The sequence below is a fragment of the Cynoglossus semilaevis genome, chromosome 12 (assembly GCF_000523025.1).
Source record: "Cynoglossus semilaevis isolate Cse_v1.0 chromosome 12, Cse_v1.0, whole genome shotgun sequence".
NCBI lineage: Eukaryota > Metazoa > Chordata > Actinopteri > Pleuronectiformes > Cynoglossidae > Cynoglossus > Cynoglossus semilaevis.
This window is the reverse complement of record NC_024318.1, coordinates 15,576,048-15,595,257: the sequence shown is the minus strand read 5'-3', so window position 1 is coordinate 15,595,257 and position 19,210 is coordinate 15,576,048. Positions and strand designations below refer to the sequence as shown.

The 19,210-nt window shown below is 39.0% G+C and overlaps 1 protein-coding gene across 1 annotated transcript in view; it reads left to right on the top strand.

Annotated features, from left to right (window-relative positions):
- Positions 1–19,210, top strand: part of pcdh15a (protocadherin-related 15a) — a 206,765-nt gene that overhangs the window by 167,584 nt on the left and 19,971 nt on the right. Inside the window, exons 29-34 of the mRNA XM_025060675.1 lie at positions 6,652–6,761; positions 7,403–7,543; positions 11,521–11,648; positions 15,673–15,888; positions 17,112–17,200; positions 18,762–18,938. Of these exons, the coding sequence (XP_024916443.1) occupies positions 6,652–6,761; positions 7,403–7,543; positions 11,521–11,648; positions 15,673–15,888; positions 17,112–17,200; positions 18,762–18,938 (861 nt within the window). The remainder of the gene's footprint in view (positions 1–6,651; positions 6,762–7,402; positions 7,544–11,520; positions 11,649–15,672; positions 15,889–17,111; positions 17,201–18,761; positions 18,939–19,210) is intronic.

Here is a 19,210-nt window from a genome sequence, read left to right as displayed (position 1 = left end):
TCTTTCCCTCTGTTCCAAGATTCCTTCTTCCAGCAAAAATTGCATGGAACTGGTGGTACCTCTGAAGGGCAAGATTGATTTTTAGCCACGGGGTGAATCTAAAGACTTCAGCCTTGAACCCTAGAAACACCAAAAGCAAACTGACCTTTCACTCGTATCTGCTAAGTAGCCAGGCAGACATCACTTAAATGGCTTATAGATTCCAAGTCACATGCATTGGATACGTTCCAAATATCAGCCAAAGGTCTACTCGTAACAGGAACAGAAGCCAAGTCTGTTTGTGTAATTCAGTTTCAGAAACCATAGAAATTTGTGCAAAGCCCTGATTCTTAACACTACTTGAATGTAGTGGGAATTTAGATTCAGAAGTAATGAAGTAATAAGATTTCTTAAGTTACGCTTAAGGTAAAAGTTTAATATCCTGTCAACAATGTCAACAATAACAGCATTGTTTTAAATGTCACTAATTAGCTGCAGTTCAAATGAAAGTAAGCTGCGGGCATAGAGAAGAAACTGACATGATGGACTGATGAGAAAACATACAAGCAACTTACCTTTAGAAATACATGTCTGTCGATAATATTACTTATATATTGCAGTTCCTATATAATGAATACATTATTGAATAGTTTAATCACTTGTTCTTTTGTCCCTGCATTGTGTCTCAAAAATTTTTAGAATCAAAGTTTTACATTTTACGTTGGTGACGAGGAAAGAATTCCGAGGCTCACCACCAAACATAATGTCATGAAAAAATATATGTAACTAAATATCAAGATCTTCTGGTATCAGGGGATACGCAAGGGGATCTTCTTGACAGTTCTGAGTCTTTCGCTTTTGTTACTGTACTGAGAGCTGAAGCTTTCTGGACCCAAGTCCGCTTCTTTAACCACTAAGCCATCACTGACATGTGACTAATACAGGAGCAGTGTCTGTAATTTGTAGAAACCCATATGACACAGGTTCCATTATTGATATTTGGTCCAGTGCTCGCTTCTTCAAAGAGCTACTAATGATTTTCTGAGAACACCAGATGTTGATGTGCTGGAACAGATTATTCAGGCATCAGCAGTTATTTGACAGTAAAACATGCGGGATGTTATCTGTAGCTCTGCCTCATTACACTTTGTGGGCCTCGGTGGATGCTCTGTTTGGTCAACATACCAATCCACCAGTGGCCAAGCATTTTCTGTCCAGTCTCCTCTCGACTATTAAATGACCAAGTGGTGATTTGGTGTGACAATGCCCTATTGGCTAACACAGTGCTTATTGTTCGTGCATGTTTCATTTAGACTCTTTTGTGTACAACGTGTGTAAGTGAAACCTCATGCAACCTCGACCAACTAATCAATACTGAACAAGACTATTTGGAAGCTAATAGTAAGTTGCTGCGATAAATTATTTGTTTATTTAGTGCAGGTGTCTCTAGCAATTGTTTTGCAGCATATTAGTTTCCTGTTTGTCTTTCTCTAATTCCTGTGAGTATTGTTTTGTATTTAGTATTGTGAGTGTTGTGTTTAACTAAACAGGCCCAGATCTCACAGCGAGTTAGGACATTGTGAGTAAACCTTTAATAGAAGATTATGTTTATTTATAACAATTTTGTGACATTTTTGTTTGTTGACACACCATGGGTTTCCGTCAATGTTTTCACAAGCTCGTATTCCTAAGTTTCCCTTGAAGTAGCTCCCAGTTTCAAAAACCCCTGTTTTAGGGTAATATTTCAGTCCAGATGCACCAGTGTGTCATATTGGACAGTACGTCTCTGTACAGTATGTAGCACTGCAGTGGACTGGTGAACTGTCCTGGGTGTACGCCCAATTAATGCTATGCTTAGCTCCTGCTCCTCCGACACCCTGCAAAATATTAAGAGGCAGAAGATGAATGAATTACCCTAATTGTCGTCTAATTTATACATCATTAATCATTTACATGGTCTCAATGGCTGGAACCAAATCTGAAATGTGGAAAATACTTATTAAATTAGTCTCATATGCATTGGGGATAAGGAGTAAAACTTTGAAACTATGAAATATAAACATATTTACTGTAGGCTACAAACGTCAGGAATGGACTCCAATGAGTCACATCCACCTCTGATCTGGAGCCAGCTTTTATTGATCACATTTGACAATTAGCATAGAGCTCCATGCATACAAATAGAGGCATATAATCATTGAAGGAACGTATAACTTAATGGCAAATGTGTTTTGGAATGAATGGATGGATGGATGAATGGATGATAGATAGAAAGATTCCTTTCGTAAAATGAGGGTACTACTTATATTAGGATGGATGGATGGATAGATAGAAAGATTCCTTTCCTAAAATTAGGGTACTACTTATATTGTTTGCCATTATTTATTTGTTAGTTTGATTCACAGTTGATTTTTTTTTTTTGGCATGAACTTTGCATGTTCATGGTTTGGGTTTTTTTGGGTTGAATGGACTCTTTAAATTGACCATAGTCGTGAATGTGGCATGGATGGTGGGTTGCCTCTACACTGAGACGGACTGGGAAACTGTCCAGATTTTACCCCGTCCTCGCCTGTTGACCGCATTGGGATTAACTCACAGCCTGTGAACTTGCAATGCAAGCTGTAGATAATGGATGGATTGATGGTTACCGTGGGTTACCTTATTGTTTGTGTCATTTATTCTACTGTTTTAACTAAAATGTCAGAGACGCTTTCCGTCAGACGAAGGATTTTTTTTTTTGAGGCACGATCAAGTTTATTGGAAATAGTATTAGTTTGTAACGCTGCCTGTGGCTGTAGCTGTGTCTTTATGAACTCCTTTTATAGTTATAGTTTTTCTGCAGTTTGAATGTGGATGTAAGTTACTACTTGACCTTTTAAAGGAGCCACTAATTGATTTCCCTCGCTTCAGTGGCTGGATTTTCTGTACATTCAGAGACTCAGCTCCTTCTGGCTTTGTGATACGTTCACCTTCCGACACATTTACTATTTTCCACAACCTGTGGAAAGTGCAATGTTTGCCTTCCTGTTTATTTTATGATTTTTTTTATCTTTCTATTTGCTTGCTCATGTTCTTGTAGGCATTGGCAAACCTATAAACTGCAGAGCTCTTTGTAAGAAAAACACTACAGTTCAAGCTGTAATTTAATATTAAATGCATCGATCTTCCCAGAGCATTCTTTTTCCAGACATGAACTCTACCCACACTGAAGCAGAGACTTTTTACAGAAGTGAGTGCACGGACTGACTATTAAACACAAGTGAGTTTATGGAGGTGGTGGCGTGGTAAAGAGCAGATTTAACAGGCTTTTTCACTAGGCCTTCTTTTGATTATTTGTTCGAGGTAGTTTCAGATGTTAGTGATATTTATTCACTGCCATAAAGATGCAGTGCTCGTAAGGGTGTGGACTGCTTCTTTTAAAAGTGAGTAAAATACATAGTGTAGTCTTCCCTCGTAAAGCCACCGTTATACGAGTGAGCCAAAATGATCAGGACACAAAAGGTAAATTTTTTTTTTAAAGATACCCTCAAGATCCACTCTTAAATATCCTGCAGAGCAGTTAGCATTATGTCTGGACTAAATTTAAAGCTGTAACGTTGACAGAATTTTTACATCTGGAAATGGGCATGTAATTTTGTACTGCACTATGTCAAAATTTTATTTTGGCATCATAGGAAGGAAAACTAACGGTTTCAACAATTTGAAGATGAAGTCAGAGAGAAAAGATTGAGATGGTTTGGACGTGTGCTGGGAAGAGATACTTCATATACTGGACAAAGGATGATTTATGGATGTAGTGCAGGAGGAAACAGAGATGGTTGATGTAACAGTAGATGAGGCAACAGATAGGGCGAGATGGATGTAGATGATCCGCTGTGGTCATCCGTGAAGGGAGCAGCTGAAGGCAGAAAAAAAAAGGTCTCTTAAAACTCTTGCAGTGTGCATGAGCTTCTTTCTTAATTTCGATCTATCTATCTATCTATCTATCCATCTATCCACCTATCTATCTATCTATCTATCTATCTATCTACTTACTGTATCTCTACATAGACCAGCAGTTTTCAAAGTGACTGCCACTAGGGGTGCTAGGTGCACCTTAGGAAATTGGAGTTTGGGAGTTTTTTATAATTATTTGTCCTGAGCCGTACAACATGTAACAACAGATTCTTAAGTTTCTGATGCTACTTGAACGGACCTCGGGCGATAGCTGCAATTTCGCACTTGCGCCTGTTGTCTAGTTTAAGTTTCTGATGCTACTTGAACGGACAGCTTGAGCGATAGCTGCAATTTCGCCCCTGTTGTCTAGCGGCTGTGCTCCTCGAGCTAGTGTATATCTAGCTAGCGTAAAAACATCACTGTGCCCAAAAAAGTAACATAGCTCTGCCCTTGTTCTGATGCCCCTTGACACCTGCATTTATATCATAGGTTCAGGTAACTCACAAACGGCACAGGAAAAAAAAAATCTATTGATTACTGAAAAAGTTCAATGTGGCTGAAAATAAACGAATACAACATGTACAAATTTTCCAATATTATAGTAGAGTACCAGAATATTAATATCAAATCCAGTATTTTCCTAGAAAGGCCGTTGTTGCACACGGTTTCTTCCTGCATTCACTCGCAGTTACTGCCTCCATTAACAGTATGCTACATCACGTCATGTCCTGTCCAGGGGAATGGTTGGTGTTTTCCAGAACTATTGTCAACGCGATGCATTCTTGGGAATTGTTTTCTCTCCAGGAGACAGTAACTGTCACCTCCAGGATGGATATACGGCTCTTTTACTTCAGTGCCCTTCAAGACTGTACTGTTGGCATCCTTCGCCTCTGTAACTTCAAGAGGGGTAAACACATATTGTACTGCGGCCATTAGACCTGTCAGCCGTCTGAGAAAGTTACTGAGTGGGCTGCTTTACTTGAATGAACACGGGAGACAGTGTCATTTATTGTCTCAACACCTGTGCATTCTTTCAGTAAATGCATTTCTGCTCCTGTCAAGACACTCACTCTCTATTGTCACGCTGGGAAGTGAGTGTCTTCACAATGTGGTTGATAAAGTGTCATGGAAATGAGGAAGTGAGGGTCAGTGAAACTCTTCAGGAAGGTCAAAGAAGTGGAAGAAGATCACTTTGTACCACTGTTCTGCGTATGTTCGTGAGCCTGCCTCCGAAAATACCCGTACTAATGACCTTGATGGTATTGCGGTTTTTACATTTTACTCCCACGTAGTGTCACAGAATTTTGATATTGAAACCGAGCGAGGGAACGGCGGGCACATACACGTAATTCACATGCACAGCGGAGTGGATAAGCGGGAGAGCAGTCACTCAAACACAAAGGAGGGAGTCGGCGTGAGATGACATTATCAGCTCCCATCAACCGTCACTGATTCTCTGTCAGGACCGAGTTTCCTGCTATTTATGGAGGCTGTAATTTCACTGGAGTGTGGCAACAGTAATATCTGCGGCGTAGGATTAGACACCAGTTCATTTGATAGTCGCTTGTAAAATCAGCTGTTACACGGTCACACTTGGACACTTGTTGGGGCAAAAGCAATAGAGTCTAATGTTTTACGTTTTGTCAGCAGGTTTGTTTGCGGGGAAAGTTTATCAGTAAAACTTTATCAGGCGTCTGTGATGGTTGAAGGAATAAATAAAATACCTTGGCTGGTGTTCAGTGTTTGATTGCATTGACACAGATATAGTAGTAGTCTCGTCTTAATGCTAGGGTGATCACTGATTCTTACGCACTGACATTAAACCGAAAGTTGCTAAGAATATTTAATTGTAATTCTGTTTTCTAATTTCTAATTAATATATTATTATAGATAGCTCCAAAAATGTGTCCCACATCTTACCTGATGGCAGTGATGTTTTCTTGCGGAGGCTAGCAGACGCCAGGCTTCTTTGAGAGCATTTTATAATGTGTAAAACAGCGCCCCTAAATGCAATGTGGTGAAAACATGACACTCCACCCTGTTGTCTGTGAGGACGAGGAAGCTGAGTTGACTTGGCTTCCTTGGAAGTTTTCCCCACACACCTAACCACTGCTTGATGGATTTATACTTTAAAGCTAAAATACAGAAATGATTTTCCTAAAAATATCGTTCCGGCTTAAAACTCTGTATGGTCTACCAAGGATAAAAAAAAAACGTCCCTTCCAAATCAAACACGGTCGACTCCGGGTCTTCTTGTCCTGACTGTCATCTCCCCAGTAAGATAAACACAGTCAATAAACCTCTTTCAAAACCAGGAAATAACCAAAGCTGCGATTTATTCCTTATATGAAACTTTCCAAAAGTCCAATCCATCTACAGAGAAACCTTATCTGAGCTGCTCAAATCTTCTTTTTAATACTTGTGATCACTTTGCCCCAAAGCTACTGAACACAGTTGAACGTTAAAGCAAAGACGTTAAAGCAGAAAATGAGATTACTGCCAGGAAAATAATTCACTTCTTCTTCATTTCTCCACCTCGTGACTTGTACAGCCTTTCTGTCTGATCTTTGCTTAAAGCCTTTCTAGATGATCATATTTAATTGGTGTGTATTAATATTGATATCATTAATAGGTTTGCAGGAATTTTGCAAATATTTTGGGGGCATAAAAATGTATTAATTATAGATTTATCATTTGTATTCATATGATGTAATTTAACATTTTTTGTTTGTCCAGGTTTTCTCCAGTTAGTGAGCTGGCTCGGCTCGGCACGCCTGTGGGAACTATTCTAGCTGCGGCTGTCAATCAAACCATCTTCTACTCCATTGTGGAAGGAAATGAACTGGGTATGTGCTACAGATCCGATCAATGGAGCCCATAATACCCATAATACACACAACTCAGAACGAAGGGTTTAACAAGGACTGGATGGACGTTGTGGCTTTGACATCTTGCGTACAAAAGTGCTAACTCCTCAAAGTCTATCTTCGTCCACACTTTGTCTGGCAGTAAACATAAATAATGGACTGTAGGAAATGACAAGTCAGTAAATGATCCTAAATGCGATACAGTCACATAAAAAAAATCGAATATCAAGTTAATTTTTCCACTATAGCTCTGTGGCCTACTGTGGGGGCCCTGCCCCTTATGTTGGGAACACCTACTTTACTATAAGTAAAGCTGTATGAATGAGCAGAAAGTGACTATTCCAGTAGTGTTTCTGGAAAAAAGAAAAAAAAAATTTTTTCCTTACACTTCTTTGTCCAGTAGTGTTTCTGGAAAAAAGAAAAATGTTTTTTTTTCCTTACACTTCTTTGCATAATGACTTCAAATATATGAGGCCATTTTGTGTCGGTCACAAACTCACAAAGGTTTTCGTTAACATTTTAACCATCACTATCAATTGTGCAAAGTACAATTTTGATTTTGATTTTTTTTTTTATGTAGATGAATCCCATGTCATTTCCTGTGTTTTTTTTTTTTTCAGGTCATTTTCGGGTGAATAACAGGACAGGTGTCATCTCTACAGCTAAACCTCTGGATTATGAGAACGTGACCAGCTACGTCCTCAGGGTCCAGGCCGACTCCATGGTGGTGGTGATGGCCAAATTGCGCGTACCTTCCAAAAGTAAGAGACAACAGCTAAATGTGTCTTAGTAATATTTTTTTTATTTTTTTGTTATTGTGCACCACAAAAGCATCGTGTTTTCCCCTTAAATGGTTTATACTTAAATAATAACAAGACGTAGCTTCTTGCAAAAAAAAAACAAAACAAAAAACAGTTGTGTCGTTGTTGACACGTTTCCCTTAAGAAGAGAAAGCCACTTAATTTTTGGCTTTTTATCCAGGTTACTGAAGGTGTTTTTCCTGTCTCTGCTCTGAACTCTCAGCTGATGTTCAGTTGTTTCTTCCTCTTTTTTTGCCGCAGAGGTTCATGATCAAAGTAGCGTTCTCCTCCTCTCAGATTCCTGCACCTACATCCACCGTTGGTTATTATTATAAAAATGTCCATCTCATGTTCCTCTTAGAACCTCTTTTATGCCCGTACTTTTCAGCTGCTGCTTCAGATGAAGACAAGGCAAAAAGGCTTGTCACAGTAAATGGGACTTGGCTGTGTGTTTTACGCGGCGTTGCGTTTCTCCTCGGCACTGTTCCATTTGTATATTGGCAGGTGACAGGTTCGCTACCTGTGATTGATTGTTTGGTTTCACAGTCCATATAACAGAAAGCTGATTTTTAAATGTACTCCGGTTGCATTTCTTTTTATCTTTTTTTTAAAGCTATTGTAGTCAATCACGTATGCTTTCCTGCTTACTTTACTGTCCACACCCATTTCACACCAGAAAAATAATACACTGGAACGTCGTTTTTTTTGGACTGAATTTGTTCCTGAAGGCCGTTCGTGAAGCGAAAAGTTTGAAAACTGAAACCATTTCCCCCATAGGAATCAATGTAAAATGCATGAATCCGTTCCTGAACCCTGGATGATCGCTGATTCAAACTTTTTTATCAGTATTTTGTTTACAAGTTCATACATAAAACCAATGAAAATAATTAGGTCTAACAACAAAGAAAATCACAACTGAATAAAGGAAGGCAAAATCAAAATCATCGAGCAGTTCGACTACCGAAATTCCACTCTTCAAGAAAGAGAGCTTTTACTCATCACCGATGTCGATTCACAAGAGAATCCAAAATGAAACGTGATTTATGTGGCAGCATGTCGCTGCAAGAATATCATAAATCTGTAAAATGGCCGTGTCCACGTTCATCACAATGCTCTAACTTAGGAGGAAATAACCCATTTGTTATCATTTAGGGCGGACCACCCCCAAAACAAGGAGGAGTGACAGAAACATTAATCATAGTAATGTTTGAGTTAATAGAGGGCCAGCGTGTTCCTCTTCTTCAGGCCTGACAAAAACTAGGTCGCACAGATCTGGTCTGGTCTCCCTCCGACTACATCCTACCTGGCTTTGTGCTCCCTCTTCAAGAATCAATTGCATTTTTACGCCAGTCGTGCTCAGGCACGCACACACAGATAATTGTTCCTTGCATCATAAAGGTCTTGAAGTTTCTCCTCAAAGGCTTTCATGGTTTGGCCTTTCGCTTTTCATAATAAAATTGGAATTGAGTCGTGTGGGGGGAAAAAAAATCTTGTGAGAGAAGACGGTGTTTCCTTTGCTTGTACTGACTCACTGTTTTGTTTCAACTTTATTCATGGTTTCAGGTGTGGTAATCCTGTTAGAGCAGTGGTATCAAAGTCCTTACTGGTGGGCTCTCCCTGGGGGGACGCAGAGTTAAAATAAAAAAATTGCCCTGGGGGGACGCAGAGTTAAAATAAATAAATTGAAAAAAAAACATTTCTTAATTAGAAAATTCACTAATTCTTAATTTTATTTCATGTTTCAGTAAAATTAAAAGTAAAATTATTTTTTTAATAATTCCAGTATTTACAATAAAATTCAGCTGAGATTTTGAGTTTTTTTGACGATACCTACATTACAACTTGGAGTATCTGCCGATACTGATATCAATCTGATATCAATACGCTCCTTTTTCCTCCGCAATCCAGTCCAATTATTTGCATTTAACATATGTTTAAAAATAAGAGTAACCTTTGTTTTTAACAAATTTCTCCAAGATTTGATTTAACAAGCAGGCATATACACCTTATTCATATTAATAGTACTTTTGCTGTACTTCACATTTCACAATTTGAAAAAAAAAAAAACAGAATATCTTGTCTTGAAACATGAAACTTTAAACCATGGGTGTCAAAAGTATGGCTCGTGGGCCCAAACCGGCCCACTCGTGGTTTCAATCTGGCCCGCTTGATGAATTTTGAAAATACAAAAATACACAAACCTTAAACCTTAAAGATTTAACACCAATGCTTGATTGATGTTACCGTCATTGGACTTTCTGTATTGATTCTGGATTGTTAGAGCTGCGAGGGTCTAATTTGTTAATTGCGCCGCAGCCACGTGTACAAATTGCACACGGCACACTCGAAAAAACGAAGCGGTTACATTTAAGAGGCTAATGCACCAGTGTGAGGATCCCCTTAACCGACTGTGTCCTGTCATCAATCACTGTGTGTGGGTTCTGTCGGGGGGTTGATGGTGCAGACTGGGAGAGAGAGAGAGAGACATCAGTGTAAATCTGTCTCTCGCTGTCTTTCTCCCTTCATTCTCTCCTCACTCTCTCGCCCGTTTCCCCCGTGTCCCACACTGCAGCTGTAGTGAATGTAATTTGATGTGCTGTATTGTTATTTGTCTCATAGCCCCGGGACAATCATTCACCTACAACTTCTCCTTTGTGTTTGCTACCAGAAGAAAAACGGGACCTTAACGTTGCTTACTTTTTTTCTTTTTTTTTTTTACATCCTGCTGGGATGGAATAGATGTTTCACCGTACAACACCTCGCAGTGACCAATGGATGATCAGACGGAGAGTTACTCTAAAAAACATCTTTAAAAGAATGGAAAAAAGGAGAACTTTCCAAATGTTTACTCTGTTTCTTTCCATCCTTCTAAAACATTTGTACAGTGGACCCCAGAGATATAAACTTCCCGGAAAAGGAGTATTCTATGAGTCTGCAACTATTGCAAGATTTTTGCTCCTGAATTTCTAGTTACAAGTGCTCAACCGAGGACTGGCATCCATTCATGGGAAAGCCACGAACTCAGCAGCTGTGTTTAATAAAATAAAATAAAAATATATAGTATATATAATAAAATTCCTTCTCCTACTCTTAGTGGCCCCACTGTCCCTCGGAAAATTCGATCGAGAGACCAGTGGATCACACACATGGGTGCTGTTGTGGAACAGATTAAAGTCGTATCTCGGGGGTCCACCTTACTTCAGGCAGTACGATCGAGGTGTTTCACAGCTTATTTTACAAATATGTTCCAATTAATTACCTTAACGTATTGTAAAATCAAGTATTTCTCATAGATTCCATAAAAAAAAATTATTGATCCACACTTTCGAGGCAGCAAGAATCCAGTTCGTCTGGGAATCAAACCCATGACTTCCTGCTCTCTGCGGCCAGTTACTGTCTTTGGTTAACAGATTATAGTGTTGGAAGGGGGGACTTTAGGGGAGGCTGGAAAGGAGAAGAAGAAAGTTATGATTTTCATGACTGGTGTTGGAGATCATTTTCATAGAATAGTGAATATCATTCTTATCTCCGAGCTTTTTTTCTTCCTTTGTCAATTGATTTCTTCATTGTATGACTTGACTTCAGGTGAACCTGTTGGTACACACGGTACAATATATTATATGACAAAGCCCGTGGATAATGATTATATTAATCCGTGTTTTAGTACCATTAGTACTATTAGTATTTTGGTGTGTTTTTGTTTTATACAATTGATTTTTCTTCGTTTTATTTTGATAAATGATGATATTGATTTTTACTTTCTAGAGTCGGGTTAACTTGAGGTTCCATTACAGTGGTCTCAAGGTCAACAGATCAACATTTTAAGGTCATAAAAAGTGACATCTTTTGGTGTTTTTTTTCCACCAAATGGTCACTTATTCCACTTAAATATATATTATTTAAATAATATCCATGTTGTTCTTGCCACTTCCTGCCAGGTAACACGGCCAAGGTGTTCATTACAGTGCAGGATGAGAACGACCACCCCCCCGTCTTCAGCAGGCAGCTCTACATAGGTGGCGTGACGGAGGACACGAAGATCTTCAGCTCCGTGCTCAAGATAGTGGTAAGGAAAACCATTTCCCCCTGTGTTTCTTTTTCCCTACCATGCCTGCGAGCGTGTGGGAACTAAAGATCTGCCTTCTACATCTGCCACCTTGACGTTTGTCCCGCAGCCATGGTGGGAGAATTCATCCGCTCTGCTAGCTGCAGCGCGGTTTCATCTCCTCACCTATCACTTGTTACATCTCTTCCTCAATTTCAATCTGCCCGCTGTCTGGCTTGTTCACACGCAGGTGGGATAAGAGTAAGCCGATCTGTGTGATTTCCGCAGGCTACGGTCACAAACGCACGGCTGAACATCCGGTGTGACTATCGCGGAGGGTTTCCTCCAATATTCCTTTAGTGTTTGTACCACTTGTGAGTTTGTGTTTGTGTAGAGAAGCTCGGAAATGCACTTTTTTTTTTTTTTTTTTACGTTTTATTGGCTTCATGTGTTCAGCTTTTCATTATTTATTGAAATAGATTCTTTGAAATACAGTCAAACCTCGAGATACGAGCCTAATCCGTATCAGGATCAAGCTCGTAACTCGAGGTGTTCGTATTTTAAATCATTTTTCCCCATAAGAAAAAACAGAAAAAAATCTGTTCCGGCCCTCTAAAAAACTCCCCTATTAGAGCTAATAACAATGGAAATTGTTTTAATTATGAGTTCTTACCTTCGAGACAGACGATACAGTTACGGCATGTGCAGAGGAGGAGGAGGAAGAGGGAAAGGGAGGGAAGAGAGTTGGACCGTACGCAGACTCCGTACTGTACCTTACACGAACACCACATAACTTACATAAGCTTAGAATTAACTTAACTTTGTTTTTGTTGCTTTTTTTGATTTGTATTCTTTAGCTGGCCCCACGCTCATATTTATCGACTCAACACTATTATGAAGAATAATGCACAAAATAGAGAGAAAATCACGTAGATAACGCAAACAATACGGAACACTCCCGCGAGATGCGTACGGTTGTCAACAAACACGTGATGTGAACAAGTGAGACGGCGTGGACTGCCGGGCGAACCCATCTAAGTATTATTTTCGAAAAGTTCCATCCTCACTTTAAAGTGCAGATAAAGGATTTTTCATGATTTACTATCATTTCTACCATACACTGAATTCACTGAATTTAATGAGCAGCAGCAAGTGGTGCAGAAAGCTCTTTATTGGGTTTTGCCTTTCATGGCAACTTTCACACTGCACTGCTTAACATTACATTCTCTGGCTCTTTGAGCTGCTGGAAAGGGATTCAACAGCGGCACCTAGAAAAATGGAAATCTGGCTGACACTCGGCTAAAATTCGAATGAGTGTTTGAATTATGTGGAATTTCTGTTGAAAATGATGTATGTAATGTTTTTTATAACTGTAATGACCTTCACCAGAATAACCTCAAATGTCTTTTTCCCCCCTGAAAGCTCAATGTTTTTACCACAAAGCTCATGAGCAGTTTCAGTCCATTAGGAAGAAGTGGCTTCATGTACGTGATCATCAGGTCACAGACAGTAGTATCAGAAAAAAAAAAAAGAAATTATAAAAAAAAAAAAATCAGATTTTTTTATATTTTCTAAAAATGTGTGTAAAATTAATGGAAAATATATTTAAAAAATCTGATTTTTTTATTTACTGATACTACTGTCTGTGACCTGGTGATCTGGTACATGGAGCTCCATTTATTATCTAATACAGAGGTGAGAATCAAAATGTATAAAATCAATTCATTCCAAATCGTCAGTAGGTGTAAAAATAAAATAAAATAAAAAATGTACCTGTACATTCCAAAAAAAAGATTAATTTAAACTGCACTTGGATATTTTTTTCTAACCAATAATATTTTAATTCGGATTTAAAAGCCCTCCTAGAAGGACAGGTTCACCTTCAGGACTCCATAAAGCCATGCGAGTCCATTTTTATTACGTCAACTGATGTTTAGCATATAAAACGGATCCTTGTACTGTAGAGGAGGAATACTAGATTTAGTAGAGCATTAAAGAAAATCACCTATGACTCCCAAAATAGCAAGGGTATAACAAAAATCAAAATGACAAAATACAACGTGTGATTGGATGTTTAGAAACGTAGTGACATCAAGAGCTTTTCTGTAGAAGTTACTAGAAAGTTCAAGGTGTGGGCATAACCAGTGGTGGAAAAAGTCCTGAAAATCGTGGTGGTTCTGCGACCTGGCCCAATCACTACTGGGAATGGCTCCAACTTCCCAAACGACCTGGAGAAGGTTTATAGGTAGAAGTTAAATAAATGAAGTAAATGAACTTCATTTGAATGAAATAAATGAACTAAATTATAGGTAGAAGTTAAATAAATGAAGTTATGCCTTTGTTTAGTTGCTAACTTTACTTTAACTTCTACCGTAAAACATATTATCTGTAGTAACGCCAGCAACATAAAACTCGTTTTTGTTGTAATAGCCTGAATGAGGAGCCAACAGTTGTAAAAAGAAAGTTCACAGAGAAACTGTTTGCATCCTCCTCCACCACTTGAACCTGTTTTAATCATAGTTTGACTCATCATAGAGAGATTCTACTCTTCAAAGCTGCTCAGAGAGCGTTTTTAGAACTTCACAAGCCCTTTGTATTTTTAATCAAAGCACTTATTTTAAAGTTGACCAAAATCATCTCTCACTGCATTCTTTTTTACTATAAGATGATAATTAATATTCTATATAACTTCACCAAACATGTTACATGTCATTTTAATCAAAATATTGGTGGACATTGGAAAACATTTGTACTTTTTGGTTTCTGTCATACTACCAACATTTTTTTTTATGTTTTCTGTCAATCCGACTGGAGAACAATCTAAACTAAATTGAAAGAGGTAACAGGAAACCTTTGATCATTAATAATGACAACTATTTTTTATTTATATATTTGATTAATAATAATTTCCCTCGCATTTCAACGGACCTTGAATGTGTTTCAAAAGCTGTTGCAAGTAAATTGCAATTTTTTTGTGTAACATCTTTTTTGTCCATCAACCAGAAGATTGAATTTAAAAGAGAGCTAAAAACTGAGATTTTATAATTTCCCAGATGGTGACTTTTTCAGCCTGCTCTTGGTTAGTAATCATTAGTTGGTTAATTTGTCGTACTAATGTGATGATCTTTTCACACCATAATTGAATTCGATCTATTAAACCTCAGTATTCCTTTTAAGCAAAGATCAGTAAAACCCTTACGCTGACGATATAACGCCCTACCACAAAAAGTTTTTTGATCATTTCCAATTTAATTTTCTCCATTATATCAAGAGGAGGCATGGAGTGGTCTGACAAGCTTTTCACATGTTTCTATGTGTCTATGTCTCATTGTTGTTGCTTCAAATAAAACTCTCATTAAAACTCCTGATTTGAAGCCAGTCCCAATGGAGATTGAGAAGTGGGGAAAACCTTGAAAGGTTTTGTAATAAACCAAAATTCTCTTTGTCTTTGTACATCTTTCTACTGGGATTCTACATCAGAACTACCAACATGTGAGGCTACTGTAATAAACACATGTCCACCGCTCTGATACAGTCTCCAATCATCTGCTCTGAACGTGTAACTTTAACTGTACTGTTTGCCTTTGAGATTTTTGGTCGAATTTCACGCATCCGTTACTTGTCTGATTGACGTAAAGTACTTTTTCCTCATGGTTGCTTTTCTGCTGTGACAAATGCTAAAAGTCAGTGTGAGACAGCAGTAGCCTGTGGACCTTAAGTTGTTCTATTATAAACCAGTTACCACATTAAATACAAATCATGGATGCCGGAAAAGACGTGATGTACCCAAGAGGGTAAACAACAGCACTGATGGTCTGCGGTAGATAGAAAAAAGAACATGTTCTCATTCAACAGATGTCCATAAAAAACCCCAAAATGTGACTCACTATAGTAGAGTGTTTGGAAAACGGAGATGAAATCACAAGGATTATTACCTCATCACTACATCCTGTGATAGTCTTATGTGCAACTAGCATGGAATTGAACCACCACCGTGTATAACTCCAGTATTTGTTGGGTTTTTCTTACCGTTTGTGTGTTCCAGGCCACTGACAAGGACACAGGGAACTACAGTGCGATGGCGTACCGCCTGATCATCCCACCTACAGCTGAGGGCCAGGACAGCTTTGTCATCGAGATCTACACGGGCATCATCAAGTCTGCTATGATGTTTCGCAACATGCGCAGGTCCTACTTTAAGTTTGAAGTTATTGCCACGGACGACTACGGAAAAGGCCTTAGTAACAGTGCTGACGTTGTGGTGAGTAGCAATAATAAAAAACCACGTCAATATGCCTGTAGCGGCCTGTAGATGTAGATGAAAGATTGAAACATTAAGGGTTGCTACAACTGTAATCCACATAAATATTTGGCAAATGCTCTTCCTGCTCCGACCCCTACCACTGGGTTTGGAACCTAGGGGGCTGTCCAGGGGTCACCAACCTTTCTGAAACTGAGAGCTACTTCAAAGACACTTAGTAATACACACAGCTAGTAGTTTGATACAGACTTCCCCAACAATGTAATAATAATTAGTTCTGGGTCATACTGTAGAATAGTAGACACTCTTCTTACCATCGTCATTGAACCCATTTGAATATCATTGCAAGTGGAACTGATCCAAAAACCACAGTAACAGTACAGTTTTTGAACCTCTTGCTGACTAGTTTTATTTTTACAACATACCCCACAAGACCCTCAGGTGGGTCGCAAGAGATTTTTTTTTTTTTTTTTGGGGTCATCTCGCAAAATTTTTCCCAGGAGTTTACAAATAATGTCTATTGACTTGGGTCATGAAGGTTTGTGACTTTGTGACTAAATATGGGTCCCCAGAAAAAAGGTTATAGAAACACTGTCTTAGGTAGTCCACGGGGGCTACCAGGTACCTTGGGCACCACCTTAAGTCCACTTCAGTTAGAAAAGTAACTTTCAGTGCCACGATGGAGTGCTTTGCATTCATTCCTAACCAGTCCAACCTGGGATTGGCAACTAGGTGGATGTGAACCCGAAAGCTTCAACATTGCAAATGGGAAAATCTAAATCTGCTTCATTCCAGGCCCTACGATCAACTTTTTTTTTTAACTTAAAATAAAAAACAGATTTTGACACCCCTTCCGTCCTCTGTATTTAACTTAGAATTTTCAGCTTTAGCTGTGGAAAGGCTTCTTTTTTTTTAACCGGTAAAATATGGCTGGTTAATAAGCTACTTACATGACAGAGGTAGTCTCCGGTACACTGTCTGGACAGACGAGCAGGCGAGAGATTGACCGTGGTGCTTGTTAATTTCAAATAAAAAACCAAGTTCCTGGAGCCCACAGAGAGTTACCTGAAAATTGAACAGTGTGGTCAAAATTAGATCCACGTACATATGCTGCGGGACGGCATTACAAGTAACCAATTACAGGCTTGATACTTATGGTTGACATGTATCTAACGGCTCGGTCAGTTTTTACCCCCATTTTCTGTTGACTTTTTCTCCCACAGGTGTCTGTAGTCAACGCTTTGGACATGCAAGTTGTTGTCTCGACTGTTCCGCCCACTTTGGTCGAAGAGAAAAAGGAGGAACTTATAAGGTATGGGGTCTGTCGCCACTATCAAAGTATAAAAATGAAAATAAAGTGTTGCTTTTAATTTTGGATCAAATATGGCCTTGTAAAAAAAACGATGCGAAATATGGATCGTCTCTAAGTCTTTCTCCTTTTTGTGCTTGAACTTAATTAATGATGAGCTTGGTGAATGGTTTTTGGCAGCGCGGTAGGCACGGTGCTTAGACCCATTAGCTCAACTGAGGGGAAAATGAGTGTAAATAGTAGTTCTTAGGCAGCCAACAGTGTTCCTGCCACACAGGTGACATTGCCTTCAAAACACAGACATTCGTCATGATAGGCTCTTTGCTGTGATTTCATTTGAGGAGTGCGCAGTTTTTCACTGCGCTGGTGATGATCCAAGGCCATTTTACCTGAGTGCTGAAAGTGTACATCCTTTTTGGCAAAGATAGAGAGCGAGGCTTTTTTGTTATTGGCTGTAATTTGAGGTGTGCGTTTCACCCAGCCAGAGAAAGGATTATTGAACCCTCCTTTGCCAAGATCCTGCTCCTCTTACACTTTGTAAGCGTAGCGCTTAAGATTAGAGGCTCTCATGTTGGTTCTGGGCAAATCGCTGCTAGATACTAAGAAATGGAACAAACGGGAACCTCAGGTATATCAGAGCGCACACTTTGAAATGTTAAGACACATGTTTTTTAGTTGTGGTGACGTTGCTGACTCATAGTAACTGCCAGGAGTACAACTTCTGCCTGCCTAAACTGCAAGCTCTTCTGTGTTTTAGTTGACGTGAAATGTCTAAGCTTTTTGTGTAAAAAGGGCAAGAAAAAAGAAAAACCACAAACAAAAGAAAGCGAATGTAGCATAATCCATATGCTACTCAACCAGTGAATGTAAAAAAAGCTGTCATCTGCATACAGAATAACCGCCACATGGTTCTCAAAATTTACTTTGTGCTATACGTCAGAATGATGGAATATACTTTCTTAAAAAATGTATGGAAGTTGGCGACATAACCACGAAACGTCATATGTCGAGGACGTTGTAAACCGTGCACCCCGTATAGAAAAAAGTAACATTTTCTTGATAGATTTGGTTGATTGTAGTCATTACTGTACATCTTTATGGTTAAGATTTGTTTATGTTTGTAATTATTATCTTTATGGTTAAGATTTGTTTATGTTTATAATTTGGAGAAAATGCATTAAAATTCGTAATCATTTGTAATAATTAAATAACTTAGACATATACCGTATTTTACAGACTATAAGTTACCTTATACGCTACTACCTACTGATACAACTTATAGTTGCACCAGTGCCCTCTAGTGGCTGTCAGTGTGAAAATAAAGAGCATGTACATTTTCAGTGGTACAGGAGTAACAGATACTGGTACAGAAGCCTAGAGCGCCCTCTAGCGGCTGTCAGTGTGAAAATAAAGAACGTGTGAAATTATATATTTTAATATATAAGTCGCACCTGAGTATAATTCGTAAACCTAGCCAGGTAAAGGATGAAAAAAAAGTGTGTCTTATAGTCCAGAAAATAAGGTACATGAGTGTGTTTTCTTTTTCTTCTTTTTTTCACTGCAGTATCCTGGAACGCCACGTCCAGGACCAGATTCCTGGTGCTAAAGTGATCGTAGAGGCTATCGGGCCACGTCGTCATGGCGATGGCTTTGAGCTAGAGGACTACACTAAGACGGACCTGATGGTTTACGCCATCGACCCCCTCACGAACAGGGCAATTTCCCGCCAGGAGCTCTTCAAGTGAGTAGATGAGCTTTTATTATCTCGTCCTCCAGTTCAGTGCATTAAACAGAAATTCTGTTGTGCCTGCGGTCTTCATGATTTCCCAGCATTCCCTTTTTTTTTTTTTTTCATATGTCCATAGAGTGACTCAGCAAATATTGTTTTCTCAGCAACCCGGTGGCATCTTCTCTTGCGGCATCTCTGCCTTTTTACGGCCTCCGTGTCCTTTGTAAGACTTTGATTATTGGGCCAGTGCACCGAATCTGTCATATGTCACAGGAAAGCAGTAG